This window comes from Chiroxiphia lanceolata, chromosome 17 (genome assembly GCF_009829145.1).
Source record: "Chiroxiphia lanceolata isolate bChiLan1 chromosome 17, bChiLan1.pri, whole genome shotgun sequence".
NCBI classification, from domain to species: domain Eukaryota; kingdom Metazoa; phylum Chordata; class Aves; order Passeriformes; family Pipridae; genus Chiroxiphia; species Chiroxiphia lanceolata.
This window is the reverse complement of record NC_045653.1, coordinates 13699090-13720169: the sequence shown is the minus strand read 5'-3', so window position 1 is coordinate 13720169 and position 21080 is coordinate 13699090. Positions and strand designations below refer to the sequence as shown.

General features: G+C 55.3%; 2 protein-coding genes across 2 annotated transcripts; both read left to right on the top strand.

The window, feature by feature from the left end:
• The first annotated feature begins 311 nt into the window (after nt 1–311).
• MATN4 (matrilin 4) lies at nt 312–6615 on the top strand. The gene is made up of 10 exons (XM_032704942.1): nt 312–411; nt 1406–1975; nt 2318–2440; nt 2890–3012; nt 3114–3236; nt 3377–3499; nt 3931–4344; nt 4700–4852; nt 5621–5725; nt 5902–6615. The coding sequence occupies exons 1-10, from the start codon at nt 336–338 to the stop codon at nt 5958–5960; spliced, it is 1869 nt and encodes a 622-aa protein (XP_032560833.1). The 5' UTR covers nt 312–335; the 3' UTR covers nt 5961–6615.
• Nucleotides 6616–11395: 4780 nt separating this feature from the next.
• LOC116795309 (caltrin-like protein 2) lies at nt 11396–12205 on the top strand. The gene is made up of 3 exons (XM_032704941.1): nt 11396–11475; nt 11658–11816; nt 12009–12205. Exons 1-3 carry the CDS (start codon nt 11412–11414, stop codon nt 12011–12013), a joined length of 228 nt encoding a protein of 75 aa, XP_032560832.1. The 5' UTR covers nt 11396–11411; the 3' UTR covers nt 12014–12205.
• The last annotated feature ends 8875 nt before the right edge of the window (nt 12206–21080 follow it).

Genomic DNA, 21080 nt, shown 5'->3' with positions numbered 1-21080 from the left:
CATCTGCCTGGTTTGCAAGTGAAAATAAGGCTTGTCCAATGGCCAGCTCCACCCAGAGCAGAAAATCAGACCCTTTGGCAGAGCAGTGCTGCTGTAATGAAACTGAGCTGTGCTGAGACTGCCAGTCCTTGAATGGGAAAGATCCCACGTGGTTTCAGAGAAGTTTGGGGATGGATCTGTCAAAACTGCTGCTTAGGGTTTTTGGCACCACCTGGGGACACCCACTGAAGGTGGATGTCACCCTGTGGGCCAGCCCACCCTCTGCACTGATTCCACACTGTCTTCTCCCTGCAGCACATCCTTCCAGCCCTGGAACTGTGTGGACTTGCAGAGCCATGATGAAACTCCTGCCTGTTGCCCCTCTCCTCCTGCTTCTCCTGACGACACTGGAAGCCAGACCAAAACCTGCAGGTGAGCCCCAGATGGTGGGGAGGAGAAAGAACCGAGAGCATCAGGGCAGTGGAGCCCTCGGATGACAGCTTGATGTGCGAGGTGGGGGGACATGATGCCTCTTCTTTGAAGGCATCCCCAGGAGGATGGAGATCCCCCCAGATGTAAGGCCCAGACTTGCCAGTGCTGCCATGGGGGGTGGGAGCCTGAGCCCGGCCCCAGTATGTTGGGTCTGGTGCCACTTGCTCTGGGCATATCCCCAGCTTTGACACAGCCCAGCTCAGGGTTTGTGACCCTCCTCCCCATGGGCTGTGACCTTGGCAGGATGTGCAGGCATGAGGGGGAACCCTCTCCTTGCATGAGTCTTCAGGGTTGGGGGGGACAAAGCAAACCCAGGGATAGCAGCCTCTCTCCTTTCAGGGCAGAGGGATCTAAATCAATATCAGTTTAAAACCAGTGAAGGATCCAAATGGAGAAAGGAGTGGGTATGTCTCAGAGATCTTTGGAGCAGTTGAGATGACAGCCTAGGTCTGGACATCATCCCAAGGGGACTCAAACTGTTTGCTTACCGTTAGGGCCAAATTCTCCCAGGCTTGGGTGCACACAAGCCAAGCAAAATATGTTCATTGGCATTTCACTTGCTGAACAATCTCCCAATTTTCACTGGAAGTATCATCCTTGTGTCCAAGAGAGGCTCTTTGGCTCAATCCCCTCCCTGTGCATGCCCTTAGCTTTGCTCTACTCTGTCTCTTTTTCTGCCCTGAAAAAAAACACAACCACAACAACCCACAGTCAGGCATGTCTCCCCAGCCTGTTGGCCCTGCTCCCGCTCCACCAGCATCTTCCATGACTTTACTGGGCGGTGGGAAGGTGCTGGTTTGTGGGGGCTACCCAGACCCGCTCTCTCCATCCCCGACTGAGCACCCCTCCAGCCACCCAGCAAGGATGTCTCTGCTCCCAGACCTGCTCCCCGCAGACAGCCACGAGGCTGAACCCTCTCTCTGCCCCCCTCCAGCCCTGAAGTGCAGGACGGGTCCCCTGGACATCGTGTTTGTGATCGACAGCTCCCGCAGCGTGCGCCCCTTCGAGTTCGAGACCATGCGGCGCTTCATGATCGACATCATCGGCGACCTGGACGTGGGCCCCAACGCCACGCGGGTGGGGGTGATCCAGTACTCCAGCCAGGTGCAGAACATCTTCTCCCTCAAGACCTTCTTCACGCGGGCGGAGATGGAGAGGGCCATCAACAGCATCATCCCGCTGGCCCAGGGCACCATGACGGGGCTGGCCATCCAGTACGTCATGAACGTGGCCTTCACCGCGCAGGAGGGCGCGCGCCCTCCGCACAAGAAGATCCCCCGCATCGCCATCATCGTGACGGACGGGCGGCCCCAGGACCGTGTCACCGAGGTGGCCACCCAGGCCCGGAATGCTGGCATTGAGATCTACGCCGTGGGCATCCAGCGGGCAGACATGAACTCGCTGCGGGCCATGGCCTCGCCGCCCCTGGAGGAGCACGTCTTCCTGGTGGAGTCCTTTGAGCTCATCCAGCAGTTTGGGAAGCAGTTCCAGGACAAGCTTTGCGGTGAGTGAGGGCTGCTGCTGTGGAGTGGCAAGGGTGGCCCTGGTGTCTGCTCCTCACCAGGGATAGAAGATGACCTTCAGAGGGGTGTTTGGGGTGGCTGCCCATGCTGGGAGTGGTGCAGATGGGGAAGCAGCCTCCCCAGTGAGATGCTGGGACAGGGCACTGCACAGTGTCCATGTCTGTACACTGGAAATCAGTGGTTGAGCACTGGGGCTGACAGGGCTGGGGCTGTGTGGGTCATCCCAGTGGCTTCTGCTGCAGGGACAGGGCATATTCCAAAGCTGGGGTCCCAGGCGTCCAGTGTGCCCGTGGGCCACTCTGATGCCCTGTTCTGTCTTGCAGGGGTGGACATGTGTGTGGAGCGGGAGCACGGCTGCCAGCACAGCTGTGTCAGCACCCCTGGCTCCTTCTACTGCGAGTGCAACCCCGGCTACAGGCTCAACGTGGATGGAAAGACCTGTTCCCGTAAAAATTCTTTTTATTATCTGAACTCTCATAGGGAACCTGTAGTTATGGGTCCCATGGAGGGAAGCTGGGACACAGCAGAGGATCCAGCAAGGCCAGCAGCAGCCTGGGTGCTCTCTTCACTGGGCCCTCTGCTTCCTGGGTCTGTAATGACTGCAGACATTTAGTGTTGCCAAATCCCGGCCACACCTCTGGGATGGAACACTTGGGGCTCGTATGGCCTGTCATCTGAGGGGGTCTGGGCAGTGTGTATCAAAGGATGCACATCCCAGCACTGAAGAGCACAGTGTTTTTTCCCTGTATTTTATTTCAAAGCCGTGTTAGTCGGCCTGGTCACCACACCAGGACTTTTCCTTCTTGTCTCACGGTGCTGGGAGATGCTTTGAAGTCCTAGAGCGGTCCCAGGGAGGTCGGGACAGGAAGGTGATGGGTGTTCTGTTCCCCTGCAGCCATTGATGCCTGTGCAGATGGGAGACACGGCTGTCAGCACCACTGTGTCAGCGTTCGGGGGTCATACTCGTGCCGCTGCCGGCCAGGTTACTACCTCGGCCAGAACAAGAGGAGCTGCATTAGTAAGTGATGGTCTCCCTCCCTGTCCCTTCTTCCTTTGCTCCTCGTTCTCCCTTTCCTCTTGTCTTTCCCTTTCTGCCCTCACTTCTCCTTCTCTCACCAGTGATCGATTACTGCAGCTTTGGGAACCACAGCTGCCAGCACGAGTGTGTGAGCATTCCCAGCGGGCACTACTGCCGCTGCCGCAGCGGGTACACACTGCAGCCCGACGGCAGGTCCTGCAGGGGTAGGTCCCAGCGTGGCACACAGCACAGGCTGTGCATATGGCAGATGCCTTTATGTCCTGCCCTGTCCCCAGGGGAAGGGCTGTTCCTAGACCACTCCACCTGAATGAGGATAAACCCCTGCCCTTGGCTTGTCTTCCAGCCACTGACCTCTGCAACGGGGTGGATCACGGCTGTGAGTTCAAGTGTGTGAGCACAGAGGGCTCCTACCACTGCATGTGCCCTGAGGGCCAGCAGCTCCAGGCTGATGGGAAGACATGCAGCAGTGAGTACTTGGCATTCTCCTTGTCTGGTCTCTCCTGGGGAGGGCTCACCTGAAACTGGGCTGGGGGACTCTAAGTGGGACTTTGAGCTAGTTTGGAAGAGGATGGAGAGCTAGCTGTGCTTGGGGGAGCACCCTGGTGCTGCAGGGATGGATGCTTGTCTCCTCAGAGACGTGGCCCAGAAAATGCACAGCTTGGAGGAAAGGTTCAGGAAAAGAGAGACCCAGGAAAGACTTTCACAGGGTGTTGGGGTGTCAGTGGAGGTTTTTGGGCTGAATCCTCTGCGCACGCTTTGCCCCACTTCCCAGCTGCAGTTCCAGGGGCTCCCCACAGTGTCCTAAAGCTCAGAAGCTCTGCCCCAGCCCTGGGCACCTTCACTCAGTCAGTGCCCATGGCCAGGCTGGTCCCCTCTCATCTCCCCCCGTGTTTGCAGAGTGTGGAGCCGGGCACGTCGACCTGGTGATGGTGATCGATGGCTCCAAGAGTGTCCGTCCCCAAAACTTTGAGCTGGTGAAGCAGTTTGTGAACCGCATCGTGGACCTGCTGGACGTGTCCCCCCACGGCACACGGGTGGGACTGGTGCAGTACTCCAGCCGCGTCCGCACCGAGTTCCCCCTCAACAAGTACCACAGCGCGGATGAGATCAAGAAGGCGGTGATGGATGTGGAGTACATGGAGAAAGGCACCATGACAGGCCTTGCCCTCAAGCACATGGTGGAGCACAGCTTCTCTGAGCTGGAAGGTGCCAGGCCTCTCTCCCACAACATCCCCAGAATTGGGCTCGTCTTCACAGATGGACGCTCGCAGGACGACATCTCCGAATGGGCCAGGAGAGCAAAGGAGTCAGGTGTGGGGGTCTGGGGAGCTCCAGGTCACCGTGCTTTGGGCATCCTGGGATGGTTCCTCAGGGTGGCTGTCTTGGGGAGAGGCTGCAACATCCAGCCTTGGGGGGCTGTATCCCCTGGGTTGGCAGGGGCAGACATGCTCTGCTGTGGTTGCAGGGTGCTCTGAGCAGCATCCTTCATGCGGCAGCCTGCACCACCACAGTGCTGCCTTGCTCCTGCCCATCCTTCCCGAATTCCTGCTGTGTGTTTGGGAAGCCCAGAGAAAATCCTGCATCCTCGGCTTTGCCCCCTCTGGGCTCGGGGCTGCTTGCTGTGGGGTGGCCAGCGCAGTGCTCAGGATCCGTCCTTGCCATGCAGGGATCGTCATGTTTGCTGTGGGCGTCGGAAAGGCCGTGGAAGAGGAGCTGAGAGCGATCGCCTCCGAGCCAGTGGAGCAGCACTTCTCCTACTCAGCGGACTTCACCACCATGACCCACCTTGTGGAGAACTTCTCACTGAACATCTGCCCAGGTGGGTGCTCCTGGACACACCAGGAGACTCGGCCCCAAGCCAGGGAGGGGCCTCTTGTCCCCACAGAGCCAGTTGGGGTGGTTTGTGTGTCTGTCACTCTGTGTCAAGTACCCCAAGGCTGAGCTGGGCTGGTGTGAGCCTAGGTTGTCTCTGGATCTCACCAGGCTCTTGTGGGTATAGAGGTGGGTCTCAGGGAGGGTTTTGGGAGAAGAAAAGATGGAGCTGGGGGGATTAATTAAAAAATGGGGGGGTTAATGCAAAAGTGTTAATGTGAGCAGCCACCCCCATGCTGTTGCATGGGCAGAAGTTGGGATGGCACCCTGCCCCAGCTCCAAAGGTGGCCTTGTCCAGACCTGTGCTTCTGCTGCTGGGTGCACAAGGACCACAGTGGATTTCTGTGAAGGTCCTCCTGCTGTGGGAAAGGCTGGGGCTGCAGATGTGGAGTCAAGATGCCACCTGCCACCCCAGCCTGAAGGCAAAGTAAAGCTCAGTGCTGGCTGTCCCTGGCACACTGTGACCACGTGTGTGACAGCTCCGTGAGGTGCCAGATGGGATGCCTGGAAAAGGACTTGCTGGGCTAGCAGGGATGCAGCCTGGCAAAAAGAGAGAGGCTGAAAAAAAAGGGCAAAAGAGTGGGAAGAGCCATGAGGCTCAGATCCAGTCCTGGTGGGCAGCTGTAGGGACAAAGGAGTTCTACAGAAGCAAGGGAGGGCCGTGGGGGCACTGTGGGGCTGTGGCTCTGACTGCAGCCAAACCCCCACATCCCAGAGGAAGGCAAAGGGGAGACAGAGATCCGCAGCCCGTGTGAGTGCGAAGCGCTGGTGCAGTTCCAGACGAACACCGTGGCCATCCTGCAGAGCCTGACGGAGAAAAATATCCTTTATGGTGAAACCTGGGCTTGCTTGGGTGTAGGGCAGCTGGGAACAGAGCGCACACGGGGAAGGGAGGGAAAGTTAAGGGGGGTGGGGAGAATTTTAGGCTTCTTCAAAGGGAAAAAGCTCTTTGCCCCCCACACCGTCCGGCTCACGCTGTTTCCTTAGCACGCTCACTTGCTCAGATGACAGCCAGACTTGAAGATTTGGAAAAGCAGATTGCCAACAAGAAGTGATCCTGGCAGAGGGCTGCAGCACTCAGATGGGGCACAGGGATGTACAGTAGCTACATGACATTATTACTGCTAGGTTATGATAAAGCATCAGTGTTTGTTCTTATATCTCAAAGTCCCCGGGGGGGATGTGGATTGTATTTAAAAAAAAATCCTAAGAACACCAAAAAGGAACTTGATTAAAACCTCTGCTGTGAAGCCAAGGGGTTTCACCCATCGCTGTTGCCTCGTTCCTCCCAGCTGGAAGGTCTGGGATGAGGGGAGATGACTGTGTGACCAGACAGGTCTTTGGACAGATGTGACACCCGGTCTTTCCACAGAGCAACTAGGATGACCCAGCCCTGCACAACCCCTCTGGAGCCTGGCAAGCTACTTTGCAAGAGAAAAATCCTACAGTGGTGTCACCCTGAGAGTTTCACCACTGCTGCCAAGTGGTGGGGCAAGAAGAGCCAGGTGGCACAGGCAGGGCCAGGAATGCCTGTCCAGCTCCTGCCATGGTGCCAAGGTGGGCTCCCATGGGAAAGTGGGTGGCAGGAATTGTCAGATCCCTTGGTCCTAGTTTGGCAGAATTATTTGGGAATTGGTATTATCTTGTTTGGTTTTATAATCACATAGCAAAATGGTAATTATTCTATCAATATGTATGTGTGTGTATATATCTATGTATATTTAATTTTGAGAGCAGAGTAGTGCTATTTTGAAACTCATCTTTTCTATAAAGGAATTTCTATCCTGACAATAAACCCCCTGAAGATTTGTATGTCACGTGCCTCTCCTTTCAGCAGGGCTTCAGAGTCCCAGAGGTATCTCTGCATCAGGACAGGGGCCTCTGGCTTTTGGAAGTTCCCTTGTGCATGGGCTCCACAAGTCCTTTGGGGAAAGCTTTGCTCTGTGGGCAAAGGATGCTGCAGGCCCAGCCTCAGCTGGAGGGAGCCAGCATGACATGGATGCTGTGTCCCTGTTGCCAGGGTTTGCTTTGGAGCCCGTGCTTGTTGGAATACAGGGATCTCCAAGATGAACTGCGGGATGGACCCAGGCGCCCCATGGAGCCACTCTGGGGTGTGTGCTGGGACAAGGGACAGACGGGACCTGCTCCTGACACGTCCCTGCACGCTCCACAAAGAACCAGCACCATCTTCATTCCTTTATCTAAGCACAACAGTGTGTTTCCTTCCTCTGTGGAGGGATAACACAACATTCCCCACCATGAAGCTGCAGCCCCTCCAGGCTCATCCCAGCACTGAGTCCTCAGCACAGGAGGGACATGGACCTACCTGCTGGAGAGAGTCCAGAGGAGGCCTCAAAGGTGCTTCGAGGGCTGGAGCCCCTGTGCCCTGAGGAAAGGCTGAGAGAGTTGCGGTTGCTGAGCTGGGAGAAGAGAAGGTCCCAGGGGGGCCTCAGTGTGGCTGGGCAGGAGCTGAAGGGGCCCAGAGGAAAGCTGGGACAGAGTGTTCAGCAGGGTCACCAAGGGGGGATGGCTTTGCACTGAAGGAGGTCGATTTAGGTTCAACCTAAGGAAGATATTTTCTTCCAGTGAGGGTGGAGAGGACTGGCACAGACAGTGCCTGAGAGGCTCTGTCCCTGGGAACATTGAAGGGGCAGTTGGACGGAGCCCTGAGCAACCTGGTGTGGTGGAAGGTTGCTCAGGTTAGAATGAGATGATCTTCAGGGTCCCTTCCAAGACAAACCATTCAAGGATTCCATCATTCCATGATTCCCATCCCCCACTGTGGAGCGGCCCCACAAGTCCTGTGACATCACAGCTCCCAGAGCTGTGTCCGTGTTCCATGTGGAATGCCCAGCACCCAGCAACGAGCACAAAGCAGCCATTCCCCTGCTCCCATTGCACCTTTCTGGAGCTCCCAGTGCACCCTCTGCCCTGACCACCCTTCACCCTACTCAGAGACCACCCTTCATCCTGCTCCCAGCAGACTGTCCTCACCTGCTCCCTCCAATACCCATCAGTCCTGAACAGTAGTTGCTGTGTGGATCTTGTCATCCATCCCAGCAGGATGCTCCCTCTTGTCCTGATGAAGGTACAGTGCTGTTCCATGGAGGTGGGCACCCCCCATGGAGGTGGGCTGGAGCTCTGTGGGAATGGTGTGGGACAGGGACCCCATTCTGAGACTGTGCCCCCTGACACAGGCTGCCAGAGACACGGAAGAGGAGATGGAAATCGATATGGTATTGGATAGTGAGGAAATGATGGAGATAGATCTGGAAGAGAATGTGGAGGAAGAGATGGAGATAGATATGGAGGAGGAGGAGATGGATATTGACCAGAAAGATGATGAGGAGGACATGGTGTTGGGATGAAGACCCCCAGCAGCAGCACAGGCATGTCCTGGCCATGCCCTGCCCTGGGGACAGCGGGTCACCTGCTGCCAGGCTGGGGCTGGGCTGGGTGGCCCCACTCAGGGACACGATGCCCCGTGCCCTGGATTGTGGCGGCACAACCCCCAGCCCTGGCCTGCCCTGCACCTGCTTTGGGCCACACAACCCCCATCCCATCCCCAGCCGGGCTCAGGCCTGGCACCAGAGTCCCGCTGTGCCCAGCGTGTGCCAGGCTGGGGGCACAGGGAACACCCAGCGGGGCCCGACTGCACTGACCATGCCCTTGCTTTTCTTCCAGGACTGATGGAGATGAAGGACGTGGATGCTGGTCTTCTGTACATATGTTTTAGGTTTTGTTTTGTAATGCCTCTGTAAATACGTTTCATCGATTGTTGTTTTTATGAAGATTTTTAGGATGTAAATACGTTTTAAAACTTGCTGTTTTTCTAAAAGTTCTTCTCTTGTAAATATGTTCTGCAGTTTGTCAGTTTTGATGCTCTTCTGTAAATAAATAGTCTTTGCATTTCACACCCCAGTTTCTTTGCATTTGTTTTCAGCACACACAGCATTTGCAGAGTTGTGGTTTCACCTGCTCTAGGTTCCCAGGGCTGGAGGTGTCTGAGGGTGCTGGCATGGCCCCTGCAGGGGTGGGAGTACCTTCTGCACAGAAGTGTCCCACTGGCAGAGGTCACACTCTGCTTTAATTTTCTTTGCACACTCTTGGTATTAGGAGATGCAAATCCCGCTGGGCTCTGTTCCATGGGACCCCATCTGGGACCTGGGCCGTGCCTGGTCCTGCAGAGCCTCATGAATGTCTCTTCACTAGGTGGCACCAGACACCAGCGCTCACGACGGTGCTCTGGGCTGCGGGCACCCCCTTCTCCCGGGCACCCCGAGCTGCTGGAGACAGCCCGGAGGGGAGCAGAGCATCCTCAGCCATGAGCTGGGGAATGTATGGTTGGATGGAGGGGGGGATTGATGGATGGAGGTCATCATCAGGCTGAAAGCACTGCATCCCCTGGTGGGGGACAAGGGCTGCTTTGCAGGGCACAAGCTGTTCCTTGAGCACTTTGTGCACCTTTCTAAGGCTGGGGGACCCAGGGCTACTGGTCTCATCCTTTCCATCCCCAGAGAATACAAACTGGAAAGCCTTGCTCTGGCTGGGAAAATGCAGCATCTGCCACAGCATTCTCAGCATCTGACAGCTCAGGTCTTGCTGCCTGGGGAGGAGGCTCAGAGAGTGGTTTTCATGTAGAAGAGCATGAGCCATAAGGAACGGGGACTGCTCTGAGGGACCCTGGGGCAATGGGTGCTGCACACACAGCAGAAAGCAACACAGGGCCTGCAGGCAGTCCTGTGCCCAGAAATGCCTGGGTCCTGGTTATTCTGTGGGAGTTTACAACAGAAAGAGTTCAGACTATTCCCCCTGCTATGAAAAAAAGCACTACTGAATATGCTTCAGATGGATTTCTTCCCCTCCATCTTCTCTGCAGCTTAATCCAAGCCTTGTTCCTTAGTTTCTTCTCCCCCCTTGGAGGCATAGGTACAAGCCCCACCTCAGCCGGATCCTGGCACCAGATGGGAGCACAGCATTGTCCTCTCCAGCCCCAACAGCAGCTGAGTGCCAAAAGATTGCTTAAAAATTAATCCAATGCTTGTATTTCTCATTAAAAGTGCTAAATTGTTGGTGCACAGCCCAGAAAGTCTATTTGGATTGGCTATATCCTCTGCCGGTTATTTAATAAATGACTTTACAAAGAGCTAAATGCAGCCACAGAGTTAACAGGGAAATTGGACAATAATTAACAGATATCCAGTAAGTTAATGTGGCCCATTAAGATTTGAGAATGGAAGGTTGAAAAGGAAGCAGCGCAGTGAGATGCCCACTGTGCCCTGGATGGAAGGCGGTGGCTCCAGAGGCTGGGTCAGTGCAATGGTGGGGGGCTCAGGGGCTGCACAGAGCATGTAGGGGTGATATTGGGCTTTTGCTGCTCCTCACCCTTCCTGGTTACAAAATCAGGGGCTGCCCCAGCATGCTCTTTGTGGGAATGTGGAGTGTTTGACTGCAGGAGCCTTCGCCTCTCAGGGACATTCCCAAAGCCTGCTTCCGGCACGGCTTGGTTTCCTGCCAGCCCAAGAAGTCCCACAGAAAGGCTCCAGGAACCCCTTACACAAGGTGAGGGGGCCATTGACCCATCAGTGGAAATGGAGCAACTTCCCATTGCCCAAGGGCACTTAAAGAAGGCCAGGGAAACAGGGTGTAGTGTTTCCTTGGAAGGCAGGAAGAGATGGAGGGCTGAATGCTGGTGGGACCTCTGCCATCCAGACAAGGAATACAGTCCCCATTCCCTACAGCCATCAAGAGTTAGGGCTTAGTTGAGCTGTCCTTGTGTTCCATCATGGCTGATGACAGGGTTACCCCAGCAAAGCCAGCCACTTTCTTCCAGCATCAACCTGATTCCTACAAGGCAGCAGCCACCCAGAGAAGATACTGGGGTTCAGGTGACCCCCAAAGAGGTTGAGAAAGACTCACTCTTGGCTAAGCCATATGTTTTCCCCATATTAGCTTATACCTGCAGTGGGGCAGGAGTCAGGAGGGTTTGGGGCTGGGGCAAGTTACCTCTGGGAAAAACTTGAAGGATCATCCCTGGGAAGGCACAGGCAGCCTCATGCTGATCTGGATTGTGCTGTAAGGTTTGGTTTGCAGGTCCACATGCAAGCAAATTACAGAGGGGAAACCTGCTTAAGAGAGCCCCAGAGGGGAACATGGCACGGTCACCACAATGGTTTCTCCTGAAGAAGGATACCTGCAGAGGAGTACTTGCCCAGAAGAAAGCAGCTTTACTGCCTCCAGCCTGCCTGGGGAACCCTTGGACCATCTTCCCTTGACTTGACCCTCACCCCAGGTGTGGTTGCAGGGGACAGCTGTGCAATGGAATAACGCTTTTTGAGCAATTGAACAATACCCTCTGTGTCTTGTGCAAAAGGCTTCCAGAAAACACAACGCAATAGACAGAGGAAAAAAGGTACAAACATCCTGTTCCCCACCCCCATCCTCCCGAAGGGTTTAAATGTCTGTGCCACAGCTCTCACACTCACACCTCCCAGGGACACGGCAGCATGAGGTCGGTGGCCGCCCTCGTCCTGGTGGGGATGCTCATCCTCTGGGCAGAACTGCCAACAGGTATGGTACATCCCAGGGTAAGGTACAGGAAGGAAAAGCTCAGGGGTTGGGAAGGAGTCATGTTTACAAGGATCTTGTGGGAGGGGAGGGGAAGGAAGAGAAGAGTAGATGGGTGTTTGCTGGGCAGCATCTCCCCGGGGTCCCGCAGCTGCCCTGGAGCAAACAAGTCCCTCCTCTTGCAGGCAGCGCCTGGTCCTGCCCACCCGTCCGCATCGTCTGCGCGCTGCACAACCCCCCGAACCGGTGCAACAGCGACCGGCAGTGCCCCCGGTTCAGAAAGTGCTGCCCCACCTACTGCGGGAGGAAATGCATCCCGAAGCCCAGCAGAGGCCCCATCCACGGTAGGAGCTCGGGAGCCCCCCCGCCTGTGCCCACCTCCCGGGCAGCAAAGGGGTGTGATGATGGTGGGCAGGGAGCTGTGTCCCCCTGCCAGAGCCCTCCACTGTCAGGATGGGGGGTGGCTGGTGGGCAAACATGTGGGCTGAGGTTACTCTGAACACCAGACCCAACCTTCTTTCCCTCCTTTTCACCAGTGTGAGCTCAGCTCCCACGACAGACCGAGGGCCATCTCAGCATCCCCGGGCCAGCTCTGGCCCCAGCCCATGCTCAGACCACCTCTGCCCCAAGATCACTCTATGACAGCTCCTGTGCAGTGCCATGTGCCACCTGCTTGCCCTCTCCCTCTGCTTCTCCACTGCTGTTTTACCAAATAAAAGAGGCTTGTCTCAGGGGTGCCTGTGGTGTGTGACTCCTTTCCCCACCTCCTCCTGCTCCTCTCTGGGCCCGTCCTGAGACCCAGCCCCACTGCTAGTTTCGCCCCAGAATTTCTGCCTGTGGAAGAGAATGAAAACCTACTGGCTACACACCTGCAGTGTGGTTAGGGGCTGGCTTCAGGGAGAAAATCCATCCAGGGGCACACAGACCCAAGTGGTGCTGAACCCCTCACTGGACCTGAGCTGGTGGGGAAAACTCAGCTGAGGAAACTTGCCTGGGAAAGCCTCAAGCCAGGACAATAAAATCATGGCTCCAAGGGATTCTTGTAATTTTTGTACAGCTGAGTGCCAGGGACAAAAATTCAGGAAATGCCAAGAAATATCATCAAGAGCGAGCATGTGCAGCCTGAGGGACCCGCCGGCCTCTGCCCAGTGTAATAGCAGAGCCAGGCACTTACACCATGTGCTGCAGGGGCAGAGCATCACCCAGCCTGTGCTGGTGCCCAAACAGTGCCTGCCAGCCCTCCCCAGCCCACGGCTGATGCCAGGCTTGCATGTCCCATTCTCAAGAAGCAGACCCAGCCCAGACTGGGAGATGAGCCTGGTCTGTCTGCACACACTGCAGAGAACAGAGAGGAGCTGGTGCTGTGTAAGGGCTCGGATAATGATCCCCACTGCCTGCCAGGCACGAGCCAGCCAATCTGGAGAGCAGCAGCAACTGGCCATATATTTAAACTACCCAAACACAGCAGGATGGAGCCTCTGGCTGTGGGATTGACCCCTAGCATGGCCCAAGGCAGACACTGGAAGCTCCCTGGCCAAAACTGCATCTGCTGGAGTGAGTCCTTCTATGGCCCCCCCCATGGAGGAATGGGAGGGAGACAAAGGCTCAGAAATTATTCAGTGATTGAGAAGGAAAAAGTCCTATGGTGAAAAACCACCTCTCTGCTTAGCCTGGCCACAGCAGGGCAGAGATAACTGGAGAGCTCCTGCAGTGTCAGGAAGGCTGGAAACGCCAAGTGATCCAACAGGGACAGGCAGAACAAGAGCTGGGAGCTCATCATCCAAATAATAGTAACCACAGAGGTAGTGGATCAAGGGTTGGACTTGATGATCTCGAAGATCCCTTCCAACCCAGCTGATTCTATGATTCTATGAAATTCAGTGTAAAATCAGACATTGCTTTTTTCCAGTGCAGTGTCCTTCCAGGGGAAAACTACTCCTGACACCAGCCCAGCCCTCTGCGTGGGGAGTGCTGTGCCACACAAGCCGTGGGGTGAGAGGGGCAGAACCCCAGCGCTCCCCCAGCCATCCCCACACGCAGGATGGGGCTGGCAGCCGCGGCAGAGCAGCCTGATTACACCTCCCGCGGTCATTAGTCACAGATCACAGCCCTCCTCCCCCATCAGGACCAGCTATTATCAGCTATTAAGCAGGCATTTCCATGCAGCTGGCTAATTTGATAATGCTGCAATTATCTTGGTTTGTTAACAAGATTAAATTGCTAATTGGTTTGATTAAGCACAGAGCTCCAGGCATGGGGTGCCTCCCAGCTGGCCCGAGGGATGCCATGCCCAGGGCAGCAGCTCCTCTGCAGAGACAAGGGCAAGGCAGGAGGGGCTCATCCTCCCCAAAACTGCTACCTGGGCCTCCAGATCTCCATGTGATGGCCTGCAGGGGTCCCTCTTCCTGCTCTGAGACAGAGTCAGCCTTGCCTGTCACCCAGCTGGTGGCCCAGGAAGGCAGGAGTAGGTGGCTTTGAGTCCAGAGGATGCTCTGGGGACATCTAGTCTGTCTCAGTCCTGCTGCTTTCTGTTTTGGAGAAGTCAGAAACCCCTGAGGCAATGCACCAACTGCACCTCCACTTGCAGCTGCATCAACAAATTCTCTGCCCTGCTCTCCCCAGGCACAGCTACCCCTACTGTGCACAGCATTTCCAGCTGTACCCAACACTGGATCAGACTCACCTGTATGTCCCCATGCAATAGCACCTGCCTGGGAGGAGCTGGGCACTGCACCAAAACACACAGGTCAGAATCACTGCTTGTGCTAAGCTCCTGGCAGTGTGCCTTGGCTGAACCCTCTGGATTCAGGTCTCTGGGGAGGAAGGGAATTTCCCTCTGTGTCCTACGTAATGTCAGCATGACAGCAGGAAAAGCAGGAAGTCCTGTGCCAGAGAGGTGTTTCCATGCTGGTTCTTCCCACACTACCTTCTCCCCCCCAGCTAGAGCAGCCTAGAGATGGAGAGGTTCCCCTTCTGTGCCTGGGGGCTTACCACAGCTCAGGACTCACTGCTGTGGGACCGTCTCCTGGGACAAGCCCACCAGGTCTGGTGCTGGGAATGTGGTCAAAGGCTGTGCTCAAGGCCCCAGCTTTGAGTTAGAAACATCCCTGGTGGCACATCACAGCAGCAGCACCACCACAGGGCAGGGAGCCGGCAGCTCCTTTGGCATGTGGCAGGTCTGGCTTATTCCATCTTCCCCCAAAACAGGGGGTTTGGGGCCAGTCACCCTTGGACAATTCCCAAAAGAAACACCCCACCATCCCAGGGGGTGGAATCCAGAGTGTCTCACCAGGGATCCATCGGCAGAGAACAGAGAGGAGCTGGTGCTGTGTAAGGGTTCAGCTAATGATCCCCACTGGGATCACAGGGGCAGCCTTGTTCCACACAGTGTCCTTTGTTCCACTCTGAAATGTAGACAGGGCAGAGGAGGGAGAAGTCAGGTCTTACCCAGAGCACAGCAGAACATCTTCAATATTTTCTTGGAGCCTCTCCCTGCATATGTTATGCTCTGGCTCAGGAGACTGGGTGGTTGGGGTCTGAATACAGAGCAGTTTGGTGCACAAGAGTGATGTGAGACCTTTTCAAGAGATGATTTAAACCAGCCTAATAAGAATTACTACAGCTTTGACAACCTTTGAAAAGGGAGGGTTATTTAGCTAGCCTAGCCCAGGAGTGGAAAGCTGAAGTCCCAGCAGGATGCAGCAATCACATCAGTTCCAGAGGGGAAAATGCCCTGGGCTGAGTGAATCCACTCAGCAGTGGCTCTGCCCATGGTCAGGTGCTATGCACAGCTCTCATCATTCCTGCTGAGGAACAACAGTATTCCAGGTGGGAAAAAGAGTCAATACCATTCTGCTTCCCATAAAATAAATAAATATACACTGCTGCGAAAAATAAACCATCCTCACACTGCTGAAGGTCAACAGATGTATGAATTCACCCTGTGCTTTCTTCTGAGGGATGATTCATGTAAACTCAGCTCCTCACCTGGACCAAGACACCCTCCAGTGGCAGGGAGAGGGTGGTCAGGGCCAGAGCTGTCTCGTGCCAGCTGATACCCTCCAGCATTTTCTTTCTGAAAACACAGGGATGCCTTTTTCCTTGGCTTATTTGGCCAGGATGCACCACTAACCATTCCCAGTGCCCTCCCACCCTCCTCAGTGATGGGCAACACACAACGCTAGCTCCTGCCAAGCTGGGGGGGCAGAGGGGGAGCCACGTCCTGGGATTGCACAGTGGAGGGAGGCTGTGTCTGCCACCAGGAAGCCTTTGAGCCAGGCTGGAGGCTGTCCCCTCTGCCTGGCTCTGGCACAATGCCCCAGACACGCAGTGCACCCAGCCCTCTGTGAGCTGGGGAGCCCCGGAGTGGAGGGGTCTGACAGGGGATGGGACTATGGCTGAGGGATGTCAGAGCAGTCCACTGTGATTTCTCTCCTGCCTAAAGTGCTGCCAAACCTCACAAGCTGCTTGTGACAAAGCTCTTCAGTCTGGCACAGGACAGCTCTGCGTGACCTGCAACAGCCAAGAGGCAGCAGAGCTGTGCTGAGCCATTTGGCTCCATCCCCCCTTCATCCCACCAGGAATCCTCAGCAGGCTGCTCTCTGCTGCAGCCACACACTGTTGCACACCCAGGAAGCCTGTCAGATGCTGGCAGGACTTCCCTGAGCCAGGGAGCCAAAAGGGAGGCAAAAAAAATGAGGCACTGACAGCACCCTGTAGCTGAGGAAGATCCCTGCATGCCAGCAGTCCTTGTCCCCATGCAGAAAGAGAGAAAAGGAGACAGAAACCTCTTCTCTCTGCAGTAAGCCGTGCTGCATGGAGGCACATGTGAGGGCTCAGCAGGAGACTGGCAGTGGCACAGGCAGGGCAGCCGTGCTCCATCACCCCTGCCCTCTCTGTAACCCCATCTCTCAGGGGGGCACTCCCTCTGCAGTCCCTCAGAGAGGCTGATGACTGCATTCAGCCAAGCAGCTGGGATGTTCCACAAATAACAGCTCTGGCAAAGGCTGGCAAAGCACTTGGAGACTCACAGGAGGCAGTTTGTAGAGAGCAAAGCATCTCCCACAAGCACTGGCCCTGCACTAGCCCCTGTTCACACACAAACCTACAGCACAAATCCCAGCTCAGGGCCATAAACTCACCACACCCCCCAAATCCGCCAGCACAGGCACAAGGGTACCTGTCCACTCCCTCCCAAATGGAGCCATTGACCTGCAGAGAGCCCCTCCCAGCTGAACCCAACACCTCCCTAAAGCAAAGTGTGGATGGGAAGGGTGGGCTATTTATGCTGTAGGGCAGCCCAACGAGCTCCCGCCACACCCCAGCTCCAGCTGCGGAGGGGAAGCCGTTCCCAGCTCCCTCAGGTCCCACCAGCAGCATTGCACGGGGGAATTCCTGCCTCTTCAGCCCTGCCTGTGCCAAGGCACACACAGATGCTCCTTTCCCCGGCACTATGTAGGTTAATAACATGCAATGTGATGGCAAGACACGGGGAACCGCAACACGATGTCAATATTTAGCTTTTACACGTTTGGCTAATTAGAGAGCAACCTGTGATTCCCTGGGAAGGAGGCACGGCTGCTTCGCCCCCCTCCCTCCCCTCCCTCCTGCTCCCCGTTCCGACGGGATAAACGTCAGCTCATTATTTCTGGAGTTCGCTGGTCGCAAACGGTCTGTCCCAAAATGCTATTCCCAGGCACCGGATGTCAGAAATCATTATACTAAATAAAGCTTCATGAATGATTCATGAGGCTGGGTTTCACATTAATCAGGGAGAGCTGGGCAAAGGCAGCACAGCACCGCAGACCCGCCGTGTCGCGTCCCTGCACGGCCGGGCCAACGGAAAGATTTGGGTATCAAAGGCACAAATCAGAGATATGGTGGCAATCAGAGGAAGACCCTGGCCCCAGCATGATCAAAGCCTGACCCTGCAGGGGCCAAAAGAGGCAGCAAGCCTTTGCTCAAATACCTTTCTGCTTCAGGAGCTCCTGTGACTCGATCACGTTAATGAGCCCAGGGCAGGCGGCTGCTGCTCCGAACACCCTGAGATGCACGAGTGCTTTCCACACGAGCCCTGGTGCCCAGCACAAGGCTGGGCCAGTGCTTGGGACTCATGTACTGACTCCCTGGCACTGTGCACCATGGTCTCTAAAAATAGAAAAATGTTTTCCCGGCATGTCATGGGGAGGCTCCTTCCAGGGCCCAGGCAAACAGGGCTTCTGCCTGGATCCCATGCTGCATCCCAGCACAGGCTGCCCACCAAAAGGTGTCTTCCTGGGACACAAATGCTTCTTCCACTGCTCCAAGACTTTGGGAAGAAGGTAGGTGTGCCCCCTCTTGGTATTTGAATCTGCCTAAAAAGGCAAGCCCTGAACTCTGTGGATCCATGAAAGAACAAGGAGTGCCCTCAACATGGCAGGTGTTGAGGAGATGATGAAATGTGGGATCCTGTGTGCATTATGCAGGAAAGAGTGCCCATGCCCCTCCCTGCCATCCAGGCTCAGCCAGTGAGCTCTTATCCACCTGCATCCCGCATCTTTGGTTTCTCCTCTGCTGCTTCCTCAAAGATTCCTAGAAAAAAGCCTAAAAACTACAAAAATACAGCAACAAGCAGCCAGGCTGGCTGTACAGCAGGGAAAAATCCACAGCCAGCACTGCAAATCTGGGCTCTGACATGGACACAGCAGTGATTCTCCATGCAGCAGCAGAGGAATATCTATCAGGAGGCCGAGGAGCCGTCAGACACCCCTGCTCCTCCCTGCCGTGGCTCTGCAGCCTTCCCAGGGCTGGCAGTGAGTCACCAGCCCTGAACCACGGCAGGGCTGAGCTGCTGCCAAGGGTTCCTGGGGGACTGAGGGGGTCCCGTGCCAGCCTGGGCCCCCAGAGCCACCCTGTAGCCCTGGGTGGCACATCCCCCCACTCCTGAGCACTGCAGGGTGGTCACTGATGCTGCAGCTCTGTCAGCCCCATGTCCTCCTCCTTGTCTGAGGTGTCCTGCCCATGCAGGGATGATATCTGCAGGAGGGAGAGGCAGAGATGGGATGGAGGAAGCCAGAGAGTCCCTTGGCATCCTTCAGAGCCTTGAGACATGAAGACCCTCTGGCACCAGAGCCCTCTCACCACTCCCAGCACTGCCTGAACCTTCTGCAGAGAACCCAAAATTCAGCATTCTTGCTGGATGAGGTGAGACAGGTGAGCCCCTTCCTTACACACATGCATCTCCAGCTGTAATTGCTCCTGCACCACATCCCCATGAACACAGAGGCAGCTGGAGGCAGAGCTGGAATGGGAGCTGGGAGCTCACCCAGAGCCTCAAACCACCAGGGCACTTCCATCTGCAAAATAACAGTGGTGATAATTGTCCAGCTTTCCCTTGAAATTTCCAGCTGGGCAGGGACTGAAGGGCCTCAAACCCATAGGCCACTCTTTCTCCGTATCTCTGGTAGAGAAGCAAAGCCTCAGGGCAGGTTTGCTGCCCTGCTTCCACCAGTGCCAGGCCCTCACCTGGATTTGCTGTAGGATGAAATTATCCACAGGATCAGACCAGTCTCAGGGAAATGGTATCTCCCTTTATCCTTGCCCTCCCCTGTTAATTACTGCTCCATCCTGCCTGGACACACCAGCAGGAATGAGAGGCCACCACCCTCTCCCTCTGTGGCCGTGGCCATGCACATCCATCAAAAGCAAAATGCAGGGCAAGTGTCTGCCCTGCACGAGGCTGTGGAGAGTCAAAGCTTGCTGCACTCTTGGTTACCCACATGATTCAACCTGCAATATTGTAAGATTTAATTACAATTAAAGTTGTGCTCCATCTTCATGTGTCTCTCTCCTGGCAGAGAAAGCAAGAAGTGAGCCTGTGCTGCCTGTGCAAGTGTGGGTATGATGATTGTTTCTTGTGGCTTTCTCTGTACTGGTAAATGAAATGTGCCTGGGCTGACTCTGGCACCAAAGCTGGGTGTCAGGGAACAGAGCAAGCCCTGCTATTAACCTTTCCTCTGACACCACACTGCCCTTCTGCCAGCACCCCTGCCTGTGACAGCTCCTAGCCCTGCTGGGAATGGTCTGGAAAGCGCTGCCTGGCCCATGGGAAGCCCTGGCCTGAGACGTTCCAGCAGATTAATGATGAGCCTGGGAATGGCCCTTGGTTTTGTTGAATTCAGTTTTGGGGTTATGTCCTGGGTATTGGAGGACAGTGAAACAACCTCGGGCAGAGACAGAACAGAGGGAAGGGACACAGCACATGGAGATTGCAAGTTGTTGTAAGATGGAGGCAATGCATATGCTCGAGGCACGTGGGAGCCCTCCAGGTAGTAAATCACTGCTCTGAAGTGGCTGACCTTACACTGCAGCACCTCCCTGCTCCCTCTCCAGAGGCTCTCCATCTATATAAAAAATAGCCTCCACTGTGGTATGACTTTCCAGATTTCCTCATGTTTCCAGTTACAGCTTCGGAGTCCAACCGCAAGCCAAGGTCTCCAGCAACTTCAGGAATGTTCATTAATCTTTCCTGGTTCAGGCACCCAGTGGGTTCAGTTAAACTCCAGTCCAGGAGAGTTCCAGGCTGTCAGAGGCATGGGCTGTTGCAGGCCATGCTCCACAAGCCTATCCTGTGGATGGCAATGAGTCACCTTACTGCAGGGGGCTGGATGTGCAGGTGCATCCAAGGGCTCCAGAGAATGAATGAGGCTGGTTAAATAATTTCCAGCATGAAGCAGGCTGATATCCCCCTATCAGCAGCACCTACAGGCACCCTGTGGCTCTGGGAGGAAGATGGGGGTTGTAGGGATGGGATCCCCCAGAGTTTGTGTCCCCAATCTTCTCCTCCTGCTTGGAGGATGCTGCCATCACAGCTCAGCTTTCTCTCCCCGCCACCCCATGGACTGGCTCCAGAGAGAGGCATGGGAACAGGGACAGCTGATGGCACAGGAGTGGGAGTAGCCAATGGCATGGAAAGGAGAAGCCCAAACCCCTCCAGCTGGAGCAACCCCCTCCCAGAGCTCGGGGGATAAACACACCAGTGAGCACAGAAACCACCGGGGAAAAAGACTGTTAGGGAAAGCCCATGTATTTAGTATTAAAGTCTTTGCCACTGAGAAACACAAGACCAGGCTTTTGCATCTGCCCTAATTTAGCTCTTTCCCTCTGGAAAGGACTATTTGTGCAATGCTTTGTGCTCATGTCCCCGGCATTAATCAGCCCCCGTCAGCCTCTGGCTCCACGGATCCCCCTTGCAGGTGAGCTGCTCTATCCACCCTCCCACATGGCAGGAACCCAGCGGCTCCGGCCTTCTCGAGAGATATCCAAGGGGCTGAAAACTGCTTGAAGATTTTTTTTTTCCTTTAATTAAAGGGGCTCTGCAGACATGCTACATTCATATATATTTTCCGCTATTTTTTAATTTATTGCTACGTCAGCTATTTAAAAAAAAAAAAAAAGAGGCAGAAAGAAGAAAGGAAGGGAGCTGCCACAAGCTGAGCGCCTTTCAGGATGACTCACTGCAGCACTGAAATGGCTGCTGGCTTCAGCCTCACCCTGCCTCTGAGATTCTCTTCCAGACTGCAGGAGGGACCACGGTGAGAGGTTTCACCCCCATCCCTGTGTGGAGGATT

Bases quoted from the DNA above. Each gene is read 5' to 3' on its own strand.
- MATN4 (XM_032704942.1), top strand. From the start codon at position 336: ATGATGAAACTCCTGCCTGTTGCCCCTCTCCTCCTGCTTCTCCTGACG. The intron at 412-1,405 runs GTGAGCCCCAGA...GCCCCCCTCCAG, and splicing joins AGCCAGACCAAAACCTGCAG to CCCTGAAGTGCAGGACGGGT. The intron at 1,976-2,317 runs GTGAGTGAGGGC...TCTGTCTTGCAG, and splicing joins GTTCCAGGACAAGCTTTGCG to GGGTGGACATGTGTGTGGAG.
- LOC116795309 (XM_032704941.1), top strand. From the start codon at position 11,412: ATGAGGTCGGTGGCCGCCCTCGTCCTGGTGGGGATGCTCATCCTCTGG. The intron at 11,476-11,657 runs GTATGGTACATC...CTCCTCTTGCAG, and splicing joins CTGGGCAGAACTGCCAACAG to GCAGCGCCTGGTCCTGCCCA.